Below are 22,715 nucleotides of genomic sequence, written 5' to 3'. Positions count from 1 at the left end.
CCAGGTGACCTCTCCGAGCATTCTCATAGTGAACCTGGGTAGGCTCAAGGGTTAGCAGGGTCAAGTCACACTCTGTTACCCTGTGCATGTCTCATTCGGGGAAGTGACTTCTGTACACAGTTGTTCCAAGCATACCTAGGCATATCTGCAAGCGATGCTCATTACTGAAGCCACCTCGACCCCAGGCGAAGTCACACACACACATTTTTCTGATCAACAGCAGCAAAGAACACCTATCAAAGGACCCCTATTAGTTTACAGTGCCTGTCCCTGACTTCCTGATTACCCAGGCCTCCTGGCTCTGTTAGAGACAGGAATTGCCCTTACTTACTTGATCAAATACACATCATACTTCCCAGCAGAGCGACCAGATTTCCTTTGTTTAAGCTTCCGGGTCCAACCTTCAGGCAGAGTGGGGTCATCATACATGGGTCCCCGGTCGCGAATGATGGAGCGCCGCTGTTTGGGGGAGGCAGAAGCTTCTGGGACAGCTGGAGCTGAGCCTGACCCTTCTGAGGTCTCCGCTTTGCCTGCCTCTGCTGGCTCAGCAGAGTGGTGAGCTGGCGGCTGCAGGGGCTCATGCTTGCCCTCTTTGTCTTCTTTCTTATCCTTCTTCACCTTTTTAAACTTCAGGGGTTTGTCCTTGAGGCCCTGGAGATCCTGGTCTTCTGACTTTTCTTCCCTGGAGTGTTAAACAAATATGTAAGTATCACAGAGCACACACCAGTTTGCAAAAAAAAGCACCAGCAGGCTTGGGAAAGCCCAGCACAGGCAGGGCTCTGCGGGCCGAGGCTGCCCTGCCAGTGCGCACCCAGGTCTTGATACTCTTCCCCTTCACAGATTTTATTAGGGACTTTGGGCTGCTGGTGGTGGTGGCTAACTGCACTCTACCTGCCCTGTGGCCACCCAAGTCACATTCCTAGTGTGCACGAGAGTGAGTGACCTGCACAAGGTGGCATTTTTTCTGAGTAAAAACAGTGTGGCTTCTCGGCATGCTGTCTTGGCTGAGGCCACTTTATGAGCTGTACATGAGGGCTAAGAAGAGGCCTTGGGCTGCTTGAGAGGGAGGTGTCCACCCAAAATGGGGGTAGAGCTCCTTTTCACAAAGGCCTGGCTTGGGTGTCACTATAGCTTCTGTATTTTGGGTTTTCTCAAATGTGTACCTGACAAAGAACTGCTGTGGGGCACAGTATAACTTGCTGACAGAGCCCCACACTACCCGCTTGGGAGGTGGCACATAGTCATCTAGAAAGAGCATATAGGCTTGAAGCCAGGCAACCTGAGCTCAAATCCTGACTCTGCCATTTCCAAACATGGACCTGAGCCTCATTTCAACAATGGGTACCAACATCTCAGAGGAAGAAATGTCAGAAAGGCATTAATAAATACTGACTAACTCAGGCAACCAGAAACTGCTGCCCAGGGTTCTGGTGTAAGAAAAGTGATCCCAGGTTGCGTGAGCCTTTATCACCAGATGCTCCCTTACAACACACAGCCTTGCTGGTAGGAGGAAAGAACAAGGAGAAAAGCACAGGGGAACAGCCTCGCCATTCCAGGGCAGGCACTTCCCCATTATTTTACAGACAGAGCAGCTCCTTCCCTATACTTTGGTCACATCTGGTAGAGTCCCTGGACCTGCGGATCAGAGTCTGACCATGGTGCTCTCATGGTTGGGCTAAGAGGGCAAGAACAAAACTGGGGCCAGAAGAGGCTTAGAAAGAATTGTGGGCTCAGAATTAGCCATCTGCTAGTCCCTCAGCTAGCAGCTCACTATAGAAAAGGGCAAGACCATTCCTGTTCTCTGTACTGCTCAGCCCTAGAGTGCCCTGTCCCATACAGCTTGTGTCTGTACTGATCACTGTCCCACACCTGGTCTATCCCAAGTGACTTTCCTTCCTGTCCACACTGTGGAGACTTCAATGAAGGCACTGTGGTGTGCACTTGAAACCAGACTCAAATGATGTAGTAGGTAAGTCATTGAAGGCAGGTTAGCACCAGGACTCACTTGGCACCATGAGGACACGGCTTTGCTGAACAGCTCAGGTGGAAACATTGTGGTGAGAGTGTGGCCCAGTCGTCCTCAGGCTTACCCCTGAGTTCCCTGCATCTTCATACAGAAGTTTAAGGCCCCAAGCATGGCTGCCAGGGTTGCCCAGATTTAGCTCTCAGCTCACAGGAGAACTTTTCCTGCTGTAAAAGTGGGAGTCTCTAGCCTGTTTCAGCAGTTTACTTTCCAATTCTCCTAGTCTTAGCTTCTCAACAGGAAACAAAGAAGAAGAACCCTGGGAAGTTGGGTGTGGTTGGAGGCCCACCATTACACAGAGGGAGAAGGGGAGCTCGGCTAGCAGCAAAGTGATAGACAGACTGGAATTACCACTTCCACACAGTCCATAGGGACACTGCTGAAGTTCAGGGCTGTTCCCTGGAATCTCGAAATTGCCGGAGTCAGAGAAAAACACTGCACCAAGGGAAAGGGTATGGCTTCTTCAGAACTCACATTTGTATTCCCCAAATACTTCCACTCGTGAGGTCAAGTACAAGCTATATGACCCAGCAATGCCTCTTAGATACAATCAAGGGTATTGATGCAATCTAGGGCAATCTCTTCTAGAAATTTACCCTGAAGAGACACCTCCGGAAAGGCAAAACAACAAAGGATGATGTGCCTGACCGGTGGTGGTGCAGTGGATAGAGCACTGACCTGGGATAATGAGGACCCAGGTTCAAAACCCCAAGGTCGCTGGCTTGAGCGTGGGCTCATCCATCTTGAGCATGGGGTTGCTGGCCTGAGTGTGGAATCATGTCAATGATGGTCATAGTAGCTGGCTTGAGCCCAAGGTCGCCGGCTTTAACAAGGGGTCACTGGCTCAAATGGAGCCCCCAGTCAAAGCACACCTGAGAAGCAATCAATGAACAACTAAGGTGCCACAACTACAAGTTGATGCCTCTCATCTCTCTCCCTTTCTGTGTCTCTCTCTTGCTTGTTAAAAAAAACAACAAACAAATAAAGAAAACCAAAGGATGATGCTATTTATAACAGCACTGTTCTTACTAGCCTAGGACTGCAAACGACTCAAACAGCCACAGCTACCAGCAGGGGGCTGCTGACTAGAAAACAGCATGCCTGCGCCATGGAAAGCACTCTGAACTCCGGGGCAGTGATCCCCAGGGTCTGCTGTGAGGTAAAAATGTATATAGTAAGCTGCCTTTTGTGTGAGAAAGAAGGGGACTTTAGGGAGCACCCAGCAGAAACTAATGGAACTGTCAGGGCCTCTCTGGGTACCCCAGAGCATAACTTCAACTTCTCAATGAAATAAAAATTTACATGACCAAAAATAAAATGAAAACAAAAGGTAACAAAACCTCATTACATTGAATGCAAACAGAAGCAAATGAATAATTTTATCAAATCGATAACATATTACAGAGAAAAGGTTTATTTCAAATACTTTTGATCACAGTGCTCTGGATACCCCTGGTGGAACATATTCTAAGGCCAACAATGGCACCCCGAAGGCAGGGAACACGACTAAAGTCCATGGAAGGGAACCAGGCTGGCCCCTTGGAGAAGTGAGGTGGTTCTAGTTCTGGGATGGCCTGTGAAGGTGGAAAATGGGAGCACCTAGAGATTACTAGGGAGAGTCAAAAGGACACAGGCGCTGGCTGAAAGGGTCCCTTGCATTGGGCAATGCTATGACCAGGCTGAGTGTTCAAAAGCATGAACTGATTAGAACACAATGAAGAAAAAAAAATCCACATGGTGATATCAGGGAAGAAAAGAGAGAAAGACCTAAAGGAAGTGAAGGGGCAAGTCATGTGGCTGTGTAGGGGGTAAAGGTTCCAGACAGTAGAGAGGCCTCAATGTGGGACATGGAGGACTTTGCTGGGTTTTATTCTGACAAATGTGATGGGAAGCTTTAAGCAGGGGATAGGGACAAGAGCTCTTATTTTCAACGGATCACTCTAAATGGACTGCAGGAGACCTAAGAGGACCTTGGCTCTGGGGTCCAAGGCTGCCCTGCCAGTGCTCACCCAGGTCTTGATACTCTTCCCCTTCACAGATTTTATTAGGGACTTTGGGCTGCTGGTGGTGGTGGCTAACTGCACTCTACCTGCCCTGTGGCCACCCAAGTCACATTCCTAGTGTGCACGAGTGAGTGGCCTGCACAAGGTGGCATTTTTTCTGAGTAAAAACAGTGTGGCTTCTCGGCACACGGCAGCGGCCCCTTGCAGTGGTCTTGGTGTGGCCCAGGATAGGACAGCAGAGAATTGAGGACATAACCAGTAGATGAAACAAAAGAGCTGGCTGATGGACAGGTGGGGTGAGGAATAGGGATGAGTTAAGGATCTCGGCCAAAGCCTGGGAGGATAAAGTTCAAGGAGAGGAGGACATAGATCTTTGGCTACTAATCTACAAAAGTGGGATATCCAACTGTGCCCAAACTCTTGGGGCTTAAATGAACTGCTTGGTTTATTTTTTAAGTTTTTTTTGTGATAAAATGTACATAACACAAAATTTAATTTTTAAATCATTCCTAAGTGTACAATAAATGAACTTTTTTCCAACTGAGAGGAGGGGAGATAGAGAGAGAGACTCCCGCATGCACCCCAACCAGGATCCATCCAGCAACCCCTGTCTGGGGTAGATGCTCTGCCCATCTGGGGCCATGCTTGCAACAGAGTTATTTTTAGCGTCTGAGGCTCCACAGAGCCATCCTCAGTGCCCAGGGCCGATGTACTCAAACCAATCGATCCATGGCAGTGGAAGGGCAAGAGAGAGTGAGAGAGAATAGGGGGAGGGAGAGGGGTGGAGAAGCAGATGGTCGCTTCTCCTATGTGCCCTGTCTGGGAATCAAACTTGGGACATCCATACACCAGTCTGACACTTTACCACTGGCCCAACCAGCCAGGGCCAATAAATGAACTTTAATAGCACTAAAGATGGGGAACAAAAAGACCTTTAACTCTAATGGTAATATAGTATTCTAGTTCTTCAAATTGAAATTACTTGAAACTACTATGACAATGTGGTGATTTTCAATTCTGTACATTGAAGGATATGCAAGTGTTTGTTACTCAAAAACAAATAACAAAAGTCTCAAAGCCTGGAAGCCATTCTTCTGGGCATGGAAGTAAAAATGATGCAAAACAGGTAATCTAAATGAGTTTATGCCTGGCCCCATGCCTGCTCAGTCCCAGGGTGACCCGAAGGAGGGAGAACAGGATGGGATGCCTGGTGTCTCCCTAAGCATCCCTCCCACATACACACCAGGAGGCTATGGGGTTTGCTAAAGCATACACTTTTCCAGAGAAACCAATTAGCCCTCCTCATCCTCGATCTAATCACAGAACATATATATGTGTGTGTACACACACACATAATCCTGAGTAAGAGGAGAACTGAACACCTACTTCATAATTTCATATATTTTGGAGTTGGGATTATCCTCAGAATAGCCACCTATTAAATTCTTCAGTGTCAAGGCTGGGGGTGGGGAGTACAACCAGACAAGGGAACTTGTCTGAGATCACAGTTTAGCTAACATGTTTTCATTGATTCCCTTGCCCTGAGCCAGACTCTGCTAAGGGCTGATATGCCAGAGTGGAATTAGAATCATTCTTTGGTTTTCTAGAGCTCCCAGTTGTGTGTGTGTGTGTGCATGCATGCATGTGTATGTGTATGTGTGTGAAACAGACAAAGAAACAGTGATACCCTCTCCTGTTCCAGGCATAGGGTAAGCCCAGAGATGGGGATTCCCTAGAGGAAGAAATCCTGAGCTTGGTTTTTTACAGGCTTGTCAGTAGGGCTAAGGACAGGCCATAACAGATGGGCAGAGGCAGCAATATCAATAGCACTGTTAGGTGCTATAACAGTGGATAAAGGTGTTGGATGCTGTGTGCTTCTTTCACTGTCTTGGGGCAAGAGGTGTGTGTGAGTCCCCTTCCCTTCGTGCCAAGCGAAGAAGGCTTCATTAAGAGAGTTTGACTGGAATCCCTGGAGTAAGGAGTGCATATGGCTGTATAAGAATCTCCTGGAAGAGCCCTCTCTCCCATCTTCATTTGGGTTAAGATGGCACTTCTAAGAAGCCTTCCTGCTTCTGCTTCTCCCCTCCCATGAGCAGGAGCATCCTATGCTTCCCAGTGTACTTCGAATATCCCACCATAATGGCCCCCGCCCCACTCCCAGAAGGTTTGTGTCTTCTTTACTCTCATCTTCCCACTCAACACACAGTGTAAGGCACAGGAACAGTGCTTAATAATCATGTGCCAAGTGGCGATCACAGCTCAGGTACTGTGCTACCTTTGCTTCTTTTGATGGCCATATTGCTGTGGCTATTAGCTTCTAGGAGCAGGAACTAGCTTAGTACCCAAAGCAAGCAGGTTCTGAGTGACTAACGAGTTTGGGCACTACCAGTAGCCTGGTGGTCACTGGTGGGCTGGGGTTGGCAGGAGATGAGGCTGGAGCAGTCATAGAGAGCCTTGGTGTCACACTCACCCAGGAGCACAGACAGTGACATTTACAGTGATGGAGAGAGAGGGTTCAAGAAGGCAAAAGAGGCCCTGGCTGGTTGGCTCAGTGGTAGAGCGTCGGCCTGGCGTGCAGGAGTCCCGGGTTCGATTCCCGGCCAGGGCACACAGGAGAAGCGCCCATCTGCTTCTCCACCTCTCCCCCTCTCCTTCCTCTCTGTCTCTCTCTTCCCCTCCCACAGCCAAGGCTCCATTGGAGCAAAGATGGCCCGGGCTCTGGGGATGGCTCTGTGGCCTCTGCCTCAGGCGCTAGAATGGCTCTGGTCGCAACAGAGCGATGCCCCGGAGGGGCAGAGCATCGCCCCCTGGTGGGCGTGCCAGGTGGATCCCGGTCGGGCGCATGTGGGAGTCTGTCTGACTACTTCCCTGTTTCCAGCTTCTGAAAAATACAAAAAAAAAAAAAAGAAAAAAAAAGAAAAAAGGGAAGGCAAAAGAATGGGAGAAGGTTATACTGGGAAGATGGGCTCCAGGTTTCCACATATTGGATTCCAGCAATGAGGTGGTCAGGTCCACAGATACTGCTCCTGCTAAAACTACTAAGAAAGCTGGACTGCATCTTCTAAAAAATGTTATAGAAGACAGTGTTTAAAAACTCTTACCTAGCCTGACCGGGCAGTGGTGCAGTGGATATAGCGTCGGACTGGGATGCGGAAGACCGAGGTTCGAGACCCCGAGGTCACCAGCTTGAGCGAGGGCTCATCTGGTTTGAGCAAAAGCTCACCAGCTTGAGCCCAAGGTCGCTGGGTCAAGCAAGGGGTTGCTCAGTCTGCTGAAGGCCCGCGGTCAAGGCACATATGAGAAAGCAATCAATGAACAACTAAGGTGTTGCAACGCGCAACGAAAAACTAATGATTGATGCTTCTCATCTCTCCGTTCCTGTCTGTCTGTCCCTGTCTATCCCTCTCTCTGAGTCTCTCTATCTGTCTCTGTAAAAAAAAACAAAAACAAAAAACTCTTACCTACACAGACAAGCTGGCAAGAAACTAAGGAATACATGGGCTAAAGAGTAAGGAAAGGAAGAAGTCTTGTTCTGTGAAGAAATTTGGCAGGCGCCCTCTTAATAAAGAGATCAAACTGAGCACTATTGACTGTCCAGCCTGCAGAAGTGCTGTGGGGAAGCAGGAGCATCAGCACCTCCTACCCTGCAGGAAGGGGTAATTGAGGAGGCCATAAGGAAGCAGCTGGAAGAGTCCAAAGAGAGGGTCCATTCCATACAACAATGGGCCTGGACTCCTCAAAATGGATGGTCTGTGGCATGGAAAAGAAGGGGGGCAGGGCTAGGAAATGCTTCTGGTTAAGAGGCCCAAGAAACAGTAATAATCAAAAGTAACATGCAATTCAGGGCTGGCTCTCAGGTTCGAAGGTGCTAAAAGAGGCAGAAATGGGGCATTTAGGGGCTGTGAATCTGGTTCCATGTTAGCTCGACATTCAACTCCCTGAGTGTCATAACTGCATCCTGTCCTCTTAGGAAAATCATGCTTAGGTACTTAGGAGTAAAATGTAATGATGACTGTGACTAACCTTCCAATAGTCAAGGGTTCAGGGAAACATATTTAAAAGTGAGGGGAGCTGTGCTGGTTGACTAATATTTTGAAGCACTTTTGGGAAAGCTTTCTAACAAAGAGAATGCCTTCACGTTACAAAACAGCAGTAAAAGAAAAAGCTGGAAACCTTTCAAAAGTGCCTTCCTTTGGTGGCTCAGAGAACCACAATGTCTTCCATAGTGTTATGGTGAAGCTGTGAATGTGAATAAAGGTATCAAAATATTTCTCTGTTTTTGTTTGTTTGTTTTTGTTTTTTTTAGACAGAAAGGGAGAGAGATGAGAGGCATCAACTCGTAGTTGTAGCACCTTAGTTTTCCACTGATAGCTTCTCATAGGTGCCTTGACCGGGGGGCTCCAGCTGAGCCAGTGTCCCCTTGCTCAAGTCAGTGACCATGGGACCATGTTGATGACCCCATGCTAAAGCCAGTGACTCTGTGCTCCAGCTGGTGAGCCTGCCCTCAAGCTGGTGACCTTGGGATTTTAAACCTGGAACCTCAGCGTTCCAGGTCGATGCTCTACCCACTGCATCACCACCGGTCAGGCGATATTTCCCCTTTAAAATAAAATCATTGCTAAAGGAAGCCTTGCCTAGGACCTAACTTTTAACATGGATGAAATGAACAACTCATCTGTACATTGTGTGGGAGGATGTACAAATTGGAGTTATGGTGAAAAATGGTTGGTTGATGGAGATGCTGGATGCAAATGCCAATGGACACTTTAATGGCCTGGTGTTTCGTTTTCTAACCAGAATTGTCACTGATTTTTTTAGTGAGCTCTGGTTACCAAATTACATAGATTTGGCATGGTCTACCCCACTTATTTTTCCTTTAAAAATTCCTGCATTTTATTGTGTGATTTGTAGAATACAAGATCCCTCCTCCCCAGGAACGCTCATATAACATTCAAGCAGAAATATCTTCACAAATTCTTAAACACCTAAAAACATAAGAGAAGGCTCTTGGTAATTAAACATTATTCACTGGTTCTGCAGCTAGACTGCAAACTTTAGATAAAACCAAATCCTTCCTTCTAGCAGAAGAAAAAGTTGCAGGAATTCTGTTTATGGGCCAAATCATTTTATCTCAAGAGATCTGATGATGAGAACTGCCTGTATTTTAAAACTGAAAGTAACTTACATTCCAAGATGGTGAAAGAGTAGGCAGGCATTCGAATTGCCACCTCCCAGGACCAAACTAGAGTGATAACTAAACTTAAGAAAAATCATCCTAAAAACCAATTTAGGACTAAATGAAGAGGAGTCTATAACCAAAGAGTCACAGAAGAAGCCAAATAAGCCAAATCAAGACTGGTATAGGAAGGGCGGAGATGTGAAAAGGGCTGACCTGCTCCCAGGAGCAAGTGGTGGCTAAGGGTCTAAAAGGGAGGTTTTCCCTGAGAGGTATGGGTCCTAAGCACCAGTCTAGAAGAAGTGCCCACATAGCATTTGGCAGTGAAAAGAGGCGAGGCTGCTGTCTACAAGAAAGAGACCGGAGATCTGAGAGATGCAGGCACCTTCTTAAAGGGCCAATGCAGAAAATCTCATTCACAGCCATTTGCCCTGGGCTATGGAAGAGGGAGGGCTAAGAGGGCTGGACTTGCGTGAGGAAAGTGTGAAACTGGCAGCCTAGAGGAGAGACACTGTGGGGGACAACCACCTGAACCCCTATGCTCAATCATTTTCCAATACTACAGTCACTATATTTCTTAGGTGGAGCAGTACCCTCTGTCTAGCAGCAAGTAGGGGAAAGCAACTGCCCCACACTTGGGAACCTCCCTTGCCCCACCCTATGGAGATTGGGCCCTGCTGAGAAGAAAGCAGCCTTGTCCAGGAAGCAGAGGGTGTGACAATGACTCAGTTGTCTGGCGTTGAGGCTGGAGCTTTTCCTTACACTTTCCAAGAATATGACTGGTGCTTCTGCCACATGGGATATTCAATAGAAGAAACTGTACAGACTGTGACCAAATCAAAATCTCTGGGTTTCAGAGACCACACCAACCAAACTCTGTTGGGCAGATAAAATATATTATGCTCACTTCGTTAAAGATGGTGCTGCCCACATGGAAGCCCTTCACCCAGGTGATAATATTATTATTATTATTATTATTTTTTTGTATTTTTCTGAAGTTGGAAACAGGGAGGCAGTAAGACAGATTCCCGCATGCATCCGACCGGGATCTACCCACATGCCCACCAGGGGGTGATGCTCTGCCCATCTGGGGCGTTGCTCTGTTGCAACCAGAGCCACTCTAGTGCCTGAGGAAGAGGCCATAGAGCCATCCCCAGCGCCAGGGCCAACTCTGCTCCAATGGAGCCTTGGCTGTGGGAGGGGAAGAGAGAGACAGAGAGGAAGGAGAGGGGGAGGGGTGGAGAAACAGATGGGCGCTCCTCCTGTGTGCCCTGCCCTGGCTGGGAATCGAACCTGGGACTCCTGCACACCAGGCCGACGCTCTACCACTGAGCCAACCGGCCAGGGTGGTCAGGTGATAATATTAGTTGCTCTTCTTGCTTGGGTTGGGCATGACTATGTTAATATGTGTTGGGGGAGGACTTTCCCGCCAAAAGCTTTTAAAAGGAAGAGAGATCATGTTGTTCCAGGAGAAGAGGGATTATATTCTAGAAGGAGAGCAGAGAGGAGGAGAGCAGATAAAGGCCACGTGGAGGAGAGGAGAAGCAGCCAAGATGGCAGAATGCTGAAGAAGCCAGTTTGTGTAGTTTGTGCAGAGAGGAGGAGATGTGGAACAGAGGTGAATAAGGCTAGTGAGCTAGAAAACTTTGATCCTAGGAAACTCAGATAAGTCAGTAGCTTTGTGAGCACTGAATGAGTGGGTTTTGGAGACCAGTGTGTGTTTTTACTTGACTGCTGGGTGCAAGCTAGGATTAAAGGTAATGGCCTACCAGTTCCTGGATCCGCTGTTTCATTACCGTCTGTCCGAATCTAATGCGAACCTGCATGGGCCAGGCGGCTGTGATGGTGGCTGTAGCTACTGGCTTTACAAACTCCTAATGACCAGACCCTACAGAAGTCTGTGAAAAACTTCAGGACAGGCCTGATCTGTGGTGGTGCAGTGAATGAAGCCTCAACCTGAAATGCTGAGGTCACCAGTTTGAAACCTTGGGCTTGCCTGGTCAAGGCACATAAAAGAAGTACTACAAGCTGATGCTTCCCCTCTGTATCTCTATCTTTCTCTTTTCTTGAAAATCAACAAATAAAAATGATTTAAAAATTCAGGACAGACTGATACCTGGGCTCTGGAGGTGGGAGCCACAGTACCACCATTCCTAATCCCTGAAATGCCCCAGACTCTAGACTGTACCAGAGGTTTTTTCAGGGGCCAAGCCAAACAAGGAAGCAACAAACAGAGGCAGTAGGAGGCAGATTTCAGAAAACCTTGGGCCTCTTGGTGACTTTCCCCAAGACCCACGGCAGGTATAAGTCAGCCTAGGTGTGCAGCTTGGTCCTTCCATGTGCACCTAAGCCCACCGGAGACAGCCACAGACTCTAGTTCACATATAGCTCCAGAGAGATTGCTGAGGGACAGTCACAGGCAAGGTCTTACCCTGGTCTGCACCAGGTTCCCTCCTAAGGGGCCCAGAACCAACACAACCAGTGGCCACCAAGAGAGAACATCAGAGCAGGACCCAGCTACCCTTACTAGCTGCATATCCAAAGGGAGAGCTAGCTTGTCAGACACCAAACCCAGTTGAGGCGATTCCACTTTCTCTGGTCAGCACCTGCCCAGCAGCTCGCACACATGAACCAAGCCAGCACCTCACAGCGGCGGGCACAAGTCCCGGATATCCTGCCCCTCTGGGCTGAATTCCACAGGGGGAAGGGAGAGAGGCTTAGAGCACAGACTTGCAAAGAGTTCCTTGGAGCCTATTGCTGGGACTGGTCTAGGGGCTTAGCCACCTTCTGGGGGGGGGACACAATCAGCCCCAGTGGAGGACTCTCTCAGTCTTCCTCCATGAGACCAGGGACTCCCGAGCTGAAAGAACTTTTGCAGAGGGGATGGTCGGCCCCATCCAATCTGAACCTGCTACTCCCCTTGCTGGGTCGAATAGAACTGGAGTATCTAGCAGTGTCTGAGGGATTAGGCTCTGGAATAGGGGCCACTTTCCTGGTACTGAGCTCCTGACCAACAGACACCCAAAGCAGGGTGTCCCACTAAGCTGTCATCCCGACCTCAGCTGCCCAAATGCACCAAGCTCACAACCTGTAGAGGGGCGGGTGGGTGAGGCCAGGCTGAGACCACTCAACACAGTCTTTCTACAGAAGATTCTGTGGGAAGACCAGGCAGCTGCAAGAGGAGATGGAGCAGCTGAAAAGTGGAGGCAAATCTTACAGAACTCGGGCCCTTTTACAGAGCTGCTGTCAGCACTAAGCAGGAGGAAGCTGATCCTTATACCCTGGTTGGCCCCTCCCACACACTCTCAGGCACAGAAAACGCAGACACAAACAGGGGACAGAGCGGTAGCTCCCATAACGTAGCCCACCGTGGGTTACAAATGTCTGACAACAACCTGTACCCAAACCACACCCAAGAGGACCCAGAACCAACAAAACCAACAGTGGGTGTCAGACCGCACCAAGGCTGGACTTAACTAGCCACCCAAGTGGCACACCCAAAGGAGGAGCCCAGCGGGCAGCAGACCCTGCTGAGAAGAACTACACCCCATAGGACACACACTGCACATGTGATCTAATACATGTGATCAAGGCTGACCCTTAGCGCCAGCCAGCCTGAAGCGATAACTCCACCCACGAAAGGAACAACTGCATTCAAGACTCATGTACAGCCTGACCAGGTGGTGGCGCAGTGGATAGAGCGTCGGACTGGGATGCAGAAGGACCCAGGTTCGAGACCCCGAGGTCGCCAGCTTGAGCGCAGGCTCATCTGGCTTGAGCGAACAGCTCACCAGCTTGGACCCAAGGTCGCTGGCTCCAGCAGGGGGTTACTCAGTCTGCTGAAGGCCCACGGTCAAGGCACATGTGAGAAAGCAATCAATGAACAACTAAGAAGTCACAATGCGCAATGAGAAACTGATGATTGATGCTTCTCATCTCTCTCCGTTCCTGTCTATCTGTCCCTGTCTATCTCTGCCTCTGTTAAAAAAAAAAAAAAGACTCATGTACAACAGGAGGGTAAATATAACCCTCAAGAAACATTCCTAGAGCAAGGAGCTCAGGTGGCCTAAAGGTTACAATCACTGAGCTCATCTTCCTTTCACAACTAATTGGGGAGTCAGAGCAAAGCTACCTAATACATAGACAAAGTGGGTAAAGAAATATGACCCCAGTGAATGAACCAGAGATATCCTCGGAGAAAGAATTAAATGAAATGGAAGTAACCAAATTACCAGACGCAGAGTTTAAAATAATGGTTATTAGGATGCTCAAGGATCTTAGTAGGAATGGATGATCACAACAAGAACTTAGTAAGCATTAAAAAGGACATTAAGCCTGACCAAATGGTGGTGTAGTAGATAGAGTGTCAGACTGGGATGTGAAGGACCCAGGTTCGAAACCCTGAGGTCGCTAGCTTGAGTGTGGGCTCACTAGCTTGAGTCCCAAGGTTGCTGGCTTTAAACCTAAGGTCACTGGCTTAAGCAAGGGGTCACTCACTCTGCTGTAGCCCCTTGGTCAAGGCACATATGAGAAAGCAATCCCTGAACAGCAAAGGAGCTGCAACAAAGGACTGATGCTTCTCATCTCTCTCTAGTCCTGTCTGTCTGTCCCTGTCTGTTCCTCTCTCTGTCTCTCTTGGTCTCTGTCACAAAAAAAGCCAAAGTTAAGAGACAAAGAAAGAATCCTAAAAGCTGCAAGAGAAAAACAATTACCTACAAAGGAGCCCCAATAAGGCTGACACCTGACTTCTCAACAGAAACACTTTGGACCAGAAGGAATTGGCAAGAAATATTCAAAGTGATGCAAGACAAGAACCTACAACAAGACTACTCTATCCAACAATCATTTAAAATTGAAGGTGAAATAGAGAGCTTCCCAGACAAAAAAAAAAAAAAAGAAAAAAAAAGGCTCAAGGAGTTCATTACCACCAAACCAGTACTACAGGAAATGTTAAAGGGTCTGTTATAAGAGGAAAGAAAAATAAAAAAAAAATCAAGAGAAAGAGAATGATAGGTTTAAAGAATAAAATGGCAATAAATAAGTACTCATCAATAATCCCCTTAAATGTAAATAAGTAAATGCTCCAATCAGAGACATATGGTAGGTAGCTGCATGGATAAGAAAACAGGACTTGTACATATGCTGTCTACAAGAGACCCACTTCAGAACAAAAGATACACATAGACTCAAAGTGAAGGGATGGAAAAAAATATTTCCTGCAAATGAAAAAAAACAACAACTGGGTAGCAATACTTATATCTGACAAAATAGCCTTTAAAACAATGGCTACAGTGAGGGACAAAGAATACACTACATAAGGAGGGATAGATAAGGACACTGAAAAGGAGGGAAGCAATCCAACAAGAGAATATAACCATTGTAAATATTTATGCACCCAATACAGAAGCACCTAAATATATAAAGCAGATTTTGAAGGACATAAAGGGAGAGATTGACAAGCAATACAGTAATAGCAGGGGATTTTAACACCCACTGACATCAACAGATACATCCTCCAGACAGAAATTCAACAGAGAAGCACTTGATTTAAATGACACACTAGATCAACTGGATTTAACTGATACATTTCAACCCAAAGTAGCGCAGAATATACATTCTTTTCGAGTGCTCACGGTATACTTTCTGGGACAGATTACATGTTAGGACACAAAAAAAGTGTCAGTAAATTTAAGAAGATTGAAATCATATCAAGCATTTTCTCTGATCACAATGGCATGAAATTAGAAATCAACTACAAAAGAGAAACCGAAAAACATTAAAACACTTGGAGGTTAAACAGCATGTTATTAAATAACAAATGGATTAACAATGACATCAAGGAAGAAATAAAAAATTTCCTTGAAACAAATGAAAATGAACATACAACAACTCAAAATTTATGGGACACAGCAAAAGCAATCCTGACGGGGGCATCACAGCATTACAGGCATACCTTAAGAAGCAAGAAAAATCTCATATAAACAATTTAACCCTGCACCTAAGAGAACTAGAAAAAGAACGACAAAGATCAGGGTGGAAATAAATGACATAGAGGCTAATAAAGCAAAACAAAATATTAATGAAACCAAGAGCTGGTTCTTTGAAAAGGTAAACAAGATTGACAAACCTTTAACCAGACAATCAAGACAAAAAGAGAGAGGACCCAAATAACTAAAATTGGAAATAAAAGAGAAGTAAACCCACGCTTTTACAGTCAGTTAATATTTGACAAAGGAGGCAAGAGTATACAATGGAGTAAAGACAGTCTCTTTAATAAATGATGTTGGGGAAATTGGACATGTATATGCAAAAAAAAGAAAAAAATGAAGCTAGACTACCAATTTACACCACTCACAAAAATAAACTCAAAATGGATAAAAGACTTAAATGTAAGTTGCAAAACCATAAAAATTCTAGAAGGAAACATAAGCAGTAGACTCTATGATAGCTCTCGAAGCATTATTTTTTGTCAATGTATCTCCTCGGCCAATGTGAAATAAAGGACAAAATAAACAACTGGGACTATTTCAAACTAAAAAGCTTTTGCACAGTAAAAGATACCATTAACAAAATAAAAAGACAAACCACTCAATGGGAGGCCATATTCACCGATATGTCTGACGAGGGGTCAATATCCAAAATTTATAAAGAACTTCTAAAACTCAACACCAGGAAGTAAACGATCCAATTAAAAAATGGGCAAGGGACCCGAACAGACACTTCTCCAAAGAGGACATACAGATAGCCAATAGGCATATGAAAAAAATGTTCAGCATCACTAATCATTGCAGAAATGCAATTTAAAGCCATAATGAGATACCACCTCACACCTGCCAGAATGGCTTTCATTAACCAATCAACAACCAACAAGTGCTGTCGAGGGTGTGGAGCCTCCTGTGCTGCTGGTGGGAATGCAGATTTTTGCAACCACTATTAAAAAGGAAAATGCCTTATGACCCAGCTATCCCATTTCTAGGAATGTCACCTAAGAACCCCAGAACACTAATTCAAAAGAAGATATACACCCCCATTTTCACTGCAGCAATGTTTACAAATGCCAAGATCTGGAAACAGCCCAACTGTCCATCAGTGGATGAATGGATAAAAAAGCTGTTGTACATTTACACAATGGAATACTACGCAGCCGTGAAAAAGAAGGAGCTCTTACCTTTAGTGATGGCATGGGTAGACCCGGAGATTATTATGCTAAGTGAAATAAGTCAGGCAGAGGAAGCCAAATATCATGATCTCACTTATATGTGGAATCTAATGAACACAAGAAACTGAGGAACAAAATAGAAACAGAGGCAGGGTCACAGGGAACAGATGGACAGCTGCCAGAAGGAAAGGGGAAGTGGGGATGGGATCAAAGAAGGTGAAGGCATTAGCCAAATTATATATACCTAACACATAGATACAGACAACAGGGTAGCAAATCCCAGAGGGAAAGGGGAAATGGAGGTAAGAAGAGGGGGGCAAAGGGATGAAATGGGGGTGAAAAGGGACTTTGCATGAAGTATGGCGAGCACGATGCGGTGGGTAGAGGGTATTATAATGAGTGGGACACTTGAAACCATGTCAACAAAGTTAAAAAAAAAAGACAAATTAACATATAAAAACTATTTTATGTTAGCATGAAATAAAAATTATAAGCTTAATAAGAAATAATTTGTAGCCCTGGCCAGTTGGCTCAGTGGTAGAGCATCAGCCTGGCATGTGGAAGTCCTGGGTTTGATTCCCGTTCAGGGTACACAGGAGAAGTGACCAACTGCTTCTTCACACCTCTATTTCCCACTTCCCGCTTCCCTCCTTCTCCCCTCCCTCTTTCTCTCTGTCTCTTCCCCTCCTGCAGCCATGGCTCCATTGGTTTGATCATGTTGTCCCCAGGTGCTGAGGATGGCTCCTGGCCTTACCTCAGGCACTAAAATAGCAGTGGCCCCAGATACGCAGAGCATCGCCCTATAGGGGCTTGCTGGGTGGATCCCAGTCTAGGCACATACGGGAGTCTGTCTCTTTGCCTCCCTGCCCCTTAATTTAGATAGATAGATAGATAGATAGATAGATGATAGATAGATAGATAGATAGATAGATAGGATAATTTGTCATAAAAAACTAACAGAAAAATTAAGACTAAAAATAAAATTGATCAAATGCCTTCAGAATATTTAGCTAACAACCTTCAATTTGGCTAAATGCCTGGTAATTAATCTTGAACTAAATTCCTTCTTGATTAGCATTGTTACCATGTCCTGGACTTCAGAAGTGGCATTCATGTCAGCTTGGTCTGGTCTAACATTTGTCATCTTAGGTCCCCGTGCTGAGCTCTTTCTCTAGGATGGATGAGAGAGGTGCTTGGGCTCTGTGCCTGCAACCAGACAGGCTTGCTTGGAGACAGCACTGGGTTCTGAGCACTACAGGGGAATCATAAAACCTACCTTTATTATTTAGGGTAATTGTGAAGTCAGCTATCATTTTAGTAGGATATTACAAAAATTGAGATATAATTCACATACCATGAAGTTCATCCATTTAAAGTATACAGTCAGAAAACTTCCTGTTCCCTGAATGGATGTTTTCTTCGGCCTCTGACTAGAGGAAAGCTTTTCTTGTTAGAAGGGCTGCACTTCATTTTTTCTCTGATTTGGACTTGCTCTGGAGAATAACCAGTGTATGTATAGTGCAGCCCCTCTCTGTTCCTGGCCAGAGTCAAGCGAACTGCATTTGAAAATGATTTACCTATGGCCCCTGAAGAAGTGTTTCTAGGAGATCAGTGTTCTGTAACCTTGGTGTATAAAGGATTTTATGAATTTTGATACCATCCCACTGATTATAACATTAAGACTGAGGTCCTCCCAGGGGATCATCTTTTTATATCTGAAATCATCTGTATGTCAATGTTCTCCACTTCTGATGCTTCAATACCTGTGGCCTGTGCTGTCCCCCATCATCCAGCTCCTGTAAGAATAAGCGTAGGAAATAATGCAAATAAATAAGGTGGCCCTTCAAAAAGGTCAAGAATAGCAGATTTATACATTGGAGAGACAACCAACCAGAAAGTTAAGAGCACTGATCAGTTTTGCTACTTAAAAAATATCACATGGCTTATCTTTCTCCACCTGAGAATTCAGAAGCAGATTTTAATCCCTGTAGCTGTGACTGAAGAATTGCATGTTAGAAGCCAGAATGCTGTCTAAGGATCATGTTTGTTAAATTTTAAAATGTTGAGTGACACCACAGAAATGGTGATGTGAGAGATACTTCTGATCTCTCCTCTTAAAATTTCAACAAACTGAACAACTGTAATACAGCGAAAGAACCCCAGCTGAGCTTGCAGCCGTGCCTAAAAGATCCATGCAAAGAGTGGACTGAAGGTGGGATGGGTTGAAAAGCGGGGTGGAAGATAAAACACCTTTGCAGTAGAATTTAGACAGGAGAGAAGGTGGAAAACTGAAGTTTTCTTTCTCCTTGCTGGATTCGGAGGGAATTTTATTCTGAGCCCCAGGAGAAGCAGATAGACTGAGGGGCAGAGAGGAACGAGCTGAACTGAGGCGGGCACAACCAGGCAGGCGCAGGGTTACCGAGGACTACTCACATCACTTGGCTTGCACTCAGCCTGCAGCCCTCACTTGATCGGCGTGCATTGGCCCAAAGTGCTTGGTTCCCATGGCACGTGGAATGAGCTCCATCAGCGCACACTGGGTCCACGGTGCCAGACTCACAGAGAGAGGTGCACGCTCCATCAGTGGGTGCTTAGCACATGGAGATCAGTCCACACAGCACTGCACATGCTAGACCCACAGTGCTCAAACACACTCACCGCAGTCAGTACTCTACCAACGACTCACGCTCTGTGCAGTGTCAGGGAAAAGGAAAGTGTACCCCTTTAGCCTTCCAGATCCCACCTCCCTCCTGCTGGCCCCCACAGCTGATTCTCTGGGGCCACTCTCTCCCATGAGAGGTAGAAGTGCTCTGTGTCTGATTCCCTGGTCTGTTGAGATATGGGGAAGAACAATCTGAGACCTGAAACTGCCACTGCTAAAGCTGCAAAGCTGTAAAGCGGAAGCTGGAAAGCTAGCCCCAAATCCTCACCCACCAATGTAACTGCGGCCCTGACTACATCACTACAACAGTGACAGAAGAGGTCTGCCCAAGAATTTCACAGAGCCAAAACTTGTAGTACAGTGACACCTACTGGAAAAAAAAATTTCTTATTAGGGTTCTCAAATGCCATCTAGGAAGGAGATATACATCATGGATGCACAAGACAGAGATGTTGTTATGACAGATAATGAAAAATATACAGGAAAAAATATCAATTACATGGAAACCTTGGAGTTAAATGACAGAATTCAAAATTGAAGTTCTAAAAAACCTCAATAAGTTGTAAGAAAACAGTGATAGGCAATTTAATGTGCTCAAAAACCAAATTAATGAACAAAAAGAATACTTCACCAAGGAGACTGAAACTTTAAAAAAAAAAACCACACAGAGATGAAGAACTCAATACATGAACTGAAAAATGAGGTAATAAAATTAGCTAATAGAACAGGCCAGATAGAGGAGAAAATAAGTGACATCGAAGACAAGCAACTAGAGATATTACAGAGAGAAGATGACCGAGACTCACAAATTAAAAAAAATTAGAGACCTCTACAAGAACTGTCTGACTCCATCAGAAAGAGAAATATAAGAATAATAGGTATATCAGAAGAAGAGAGGGAAAGGGAATGGAAAACCTATTTAAACAAATAATTGGCTCGATCTGGCAGTGGAGCAGTAGATAGTGCATCGAACTGGGACACAGAGGACCCAGGTTCGAAACCCCAATGCTGCCTTGAGCATGGGTTCAACTGGCCTGAGTGGGGCTCACCAGCTTGAGCGTGGGGTTGCTGACTTGAGCCCAAGTTGTTGCCTCAGCTGTAGCCCCCTGGTCAAGGCACATATGAGAAAGAAATCAATGAACAACAAAGGAGCAACAACAAAGAACTGATGCTTCACATCTCTCTCCCTTCCTGTCTATCTTTCTCTGTCTCTGTCACACACACACGCATACAAAAAACAAATAATTGATGAGAACTTCCCAAGCCTGTAGAAAGAATTAAAGCCTCGAATCCAAGAAGCAAACAGAACACCCAGAGACCTACTCCAAGGCACAACATAATAAAATTATCACATATCAATGGCAAAAAAAGAATCCTCAAAGTAGCTAGGGAAAAGAATATAACATATAAGGGAAGGCCCATAGATTACCATCAGATTTCTAAGAAATCCTAAAACCCAGAAGAGAGTGGACCCAAACATTCAAAGTACTCAAAGAGAGGAATTACCAGCCAAGAATACTATCTCCATCAAAGCTATTCAAACATGAAGGAGAAAGAAAAACTTTCACAGACATACAGAAGCTGAGGGAATTTATCACCAGAAAAACTCCATGACAGGAAACACTCAAGGGGATTACTCAACCAGATACAAAGAACAAAACAAAACTAAACTAAAGTAAAAGCTCCAACAAGATCACAATAAAAACAAGGATAATTTGTGACAACAATAACATAAAAGGGGAGAGGATAAAAATCAGCAGTAGCAAAGGAGGATGGAGTGCAGAATCACTTATATGATAATGGACTCTTGTAAATATGACAATTTTTCTTTTAACAACCTAAAGGTAACCACCCACGAAAATGCCACTACTGAAACATAGCTTCTAAAAAGAAGAAACAGTAAAAAAAATATGGAGTATCACCAAACAAAAACAACTTACAGAAAAACAAAAAAGAACCAAATGAGACACAAAGCTATCAGAAAACAATACATAAAAATGGCTATAGGAAATCCTCAAGTGTCATTAATTACCTTAAATGTAAATGGATTAAACTCACCAATAAAGAGACACAGAGAAACAGATTGGATCAAAAAGCAAAAACCAACCATATACTGCCTTCAAGAGACACATCTAAGCTGCAAGAACAAAAGAAGACTCAAAGTGAAAGCTTGGAAAACGATTCTCCAAGCACATAATACCCAAAGAAAAGCAGGTGTAGCCATACTTATATCTGAGAATCCTGACTTCAAGACAACAAAAGCAACCAGAGACAAAGATCGTCATTGCATAATGATAAAGGGGACACTGTATCAAGAAGACATTACACTTCTTAATATATACACACCGAACCAGGGAGCACCAAAATATATAAGCCATCTACTAACTGATCTAAAAATAAAAACAGACAAAAACATATGTATCTATACTTGAAGATCTTAATACACCATTGACAGCTTTAGATCGATCTTCCAAACAGAAAATCAATAAAGAAATATCAGCCTTGCCTGACCAGGCAGTGGCACAGTGGATAGGGTGTCAGACTGGGATGCAGAGGACCCAGGTTCAAAACCCTGAGAACAACGGCTTGAGCGTGGGATCGCTGGCTTGATTGTGGGATCATAGAAATGACCCCATGGTCGCTGGCTTGAGCAAGGAGTCACTCATCTGCTGTAGCCCCTTGTTCAAGGCACAAATGAGAAAGCAATCACTGAACAACTGAGGAGCTGCAACAAAGAATTGATGTTTCTCATCTCTCCCTTCCTGTCTGTCTGTCCCTATCTGTTCCTCTCTCTCTCTTTGTCTCTGTGAAAAAAAAGAAAGAAATATCAGCCTTAAACGACACACTAGACCAATGGACATAATAGACATTTACAGGACATTTTATCCCAGGACTTCAGAGAACACATTTTTCTCCAGTGCATATGGAACATTCTTAAGAATAGACAGTATGAGCCCTGGCCGGTTGGCTCAGCGGTAGAGCGTCGGCCTAGCGTGCGGAGGACCCGGGTTCGATTCCCGGCCAGGGCACACAGGAGAAGCGGCCATTTGCTTCTCCACCCCTCCGCCGCGCCTTCCTCTCTGTCTCTCTCTTCCCCTCCCGCAGCCAAGGCTCCATTGGAGCAAAGATGGCCCGGGCGCTGGGGATGGCTCTGTGGCCTCTGCCTCAGGTGCTAGAGTGGCTCTGGTCGCAACATGGCGACGCCCAGGATGGGCAGAGCATCGCCCCCTGGTGGGCAGAGCCTCGCCCCTGGTGGGCGTGCCGGGTGGATCCTGGTCGGGCGCATGCGGGAGTCTGACTGTCTCTCCCTGTTTCCAGCTTCAGAAAAATGCAAAAGCAAAAAAAAAAAGAATAGACAGTATGTAGGCCACAAAACTAACATCAACAAATTCAGGAAGACTGAGAGTATACCAAGCATATTCTCTGACCATAAGGCTTTAAAATTACAACTCAACTGCAAAAAAGAAGAAACCAACAAAAATATAAAAATTAAACAACATACTTCTAAAAAATGACTGAGTCAAAGAAGAAATAAAAGCAGAAATCAAAAGATATATACAGACTAACAAAAATTACAATATGACATACCAAAATTTCTGGGATGCAGCAAAAGCAGTAATAAGAGGGGAGTTTATATCATTACAGGCTTATATCAAGAAACAAGAGAGATCCCAAATAAATAACTTAACATC

The 22,715-nt window shown here is 45.4% G+C and overlaps 1 protein-coding gene across 2 annotated transcripts in view; it reads right to left on the bottom strand.

Moving 5' to 3' along the window:
- Positions 1 to 22,715, bottom strand: part of MECP2 (methyl-CpG binding protein 2) — a 99,079-nt gene that overhangs the window by 11,647 nt on the left and 64,717 nt on the right. Inside the window, exon 2 of one of the 2 annotated variants that reach the window (XM_066250167.1) lies at positions 332 to 682. In XM_066250167.1, coding sequence (XP_066106264.1) covers positions 332 to 682 — 351 coding nt within the window. Of the gene's footprint in view, positions 1 to 331; positions 683 to 22,715 lie in introns of those variants that run through there. The other variant, XM_066250168.1, reaches the window with a different exon arrangement.

This window comes from Saccopteryx bilineata, chromosome X, assembly GCF_036850765.1.
Source record: "Saccopteryx bilineata isolate mSacBil1 chromosome X, mSacBil1_pri_phased_curated, whole genome shotgun sequence".
NCBI classification, from domain to species: Eukaryota; Metazoa; Chordata; class Mammalia; order Chiroptera; family Emballonuridae; genus Saccopteryx; species Saccopteryx bilineata.
The sequence above is the reverse complement of the archived record's forward strand: the minus strand, read 5'-3'. Positions and strand labels throughout refer to the sequence as shown.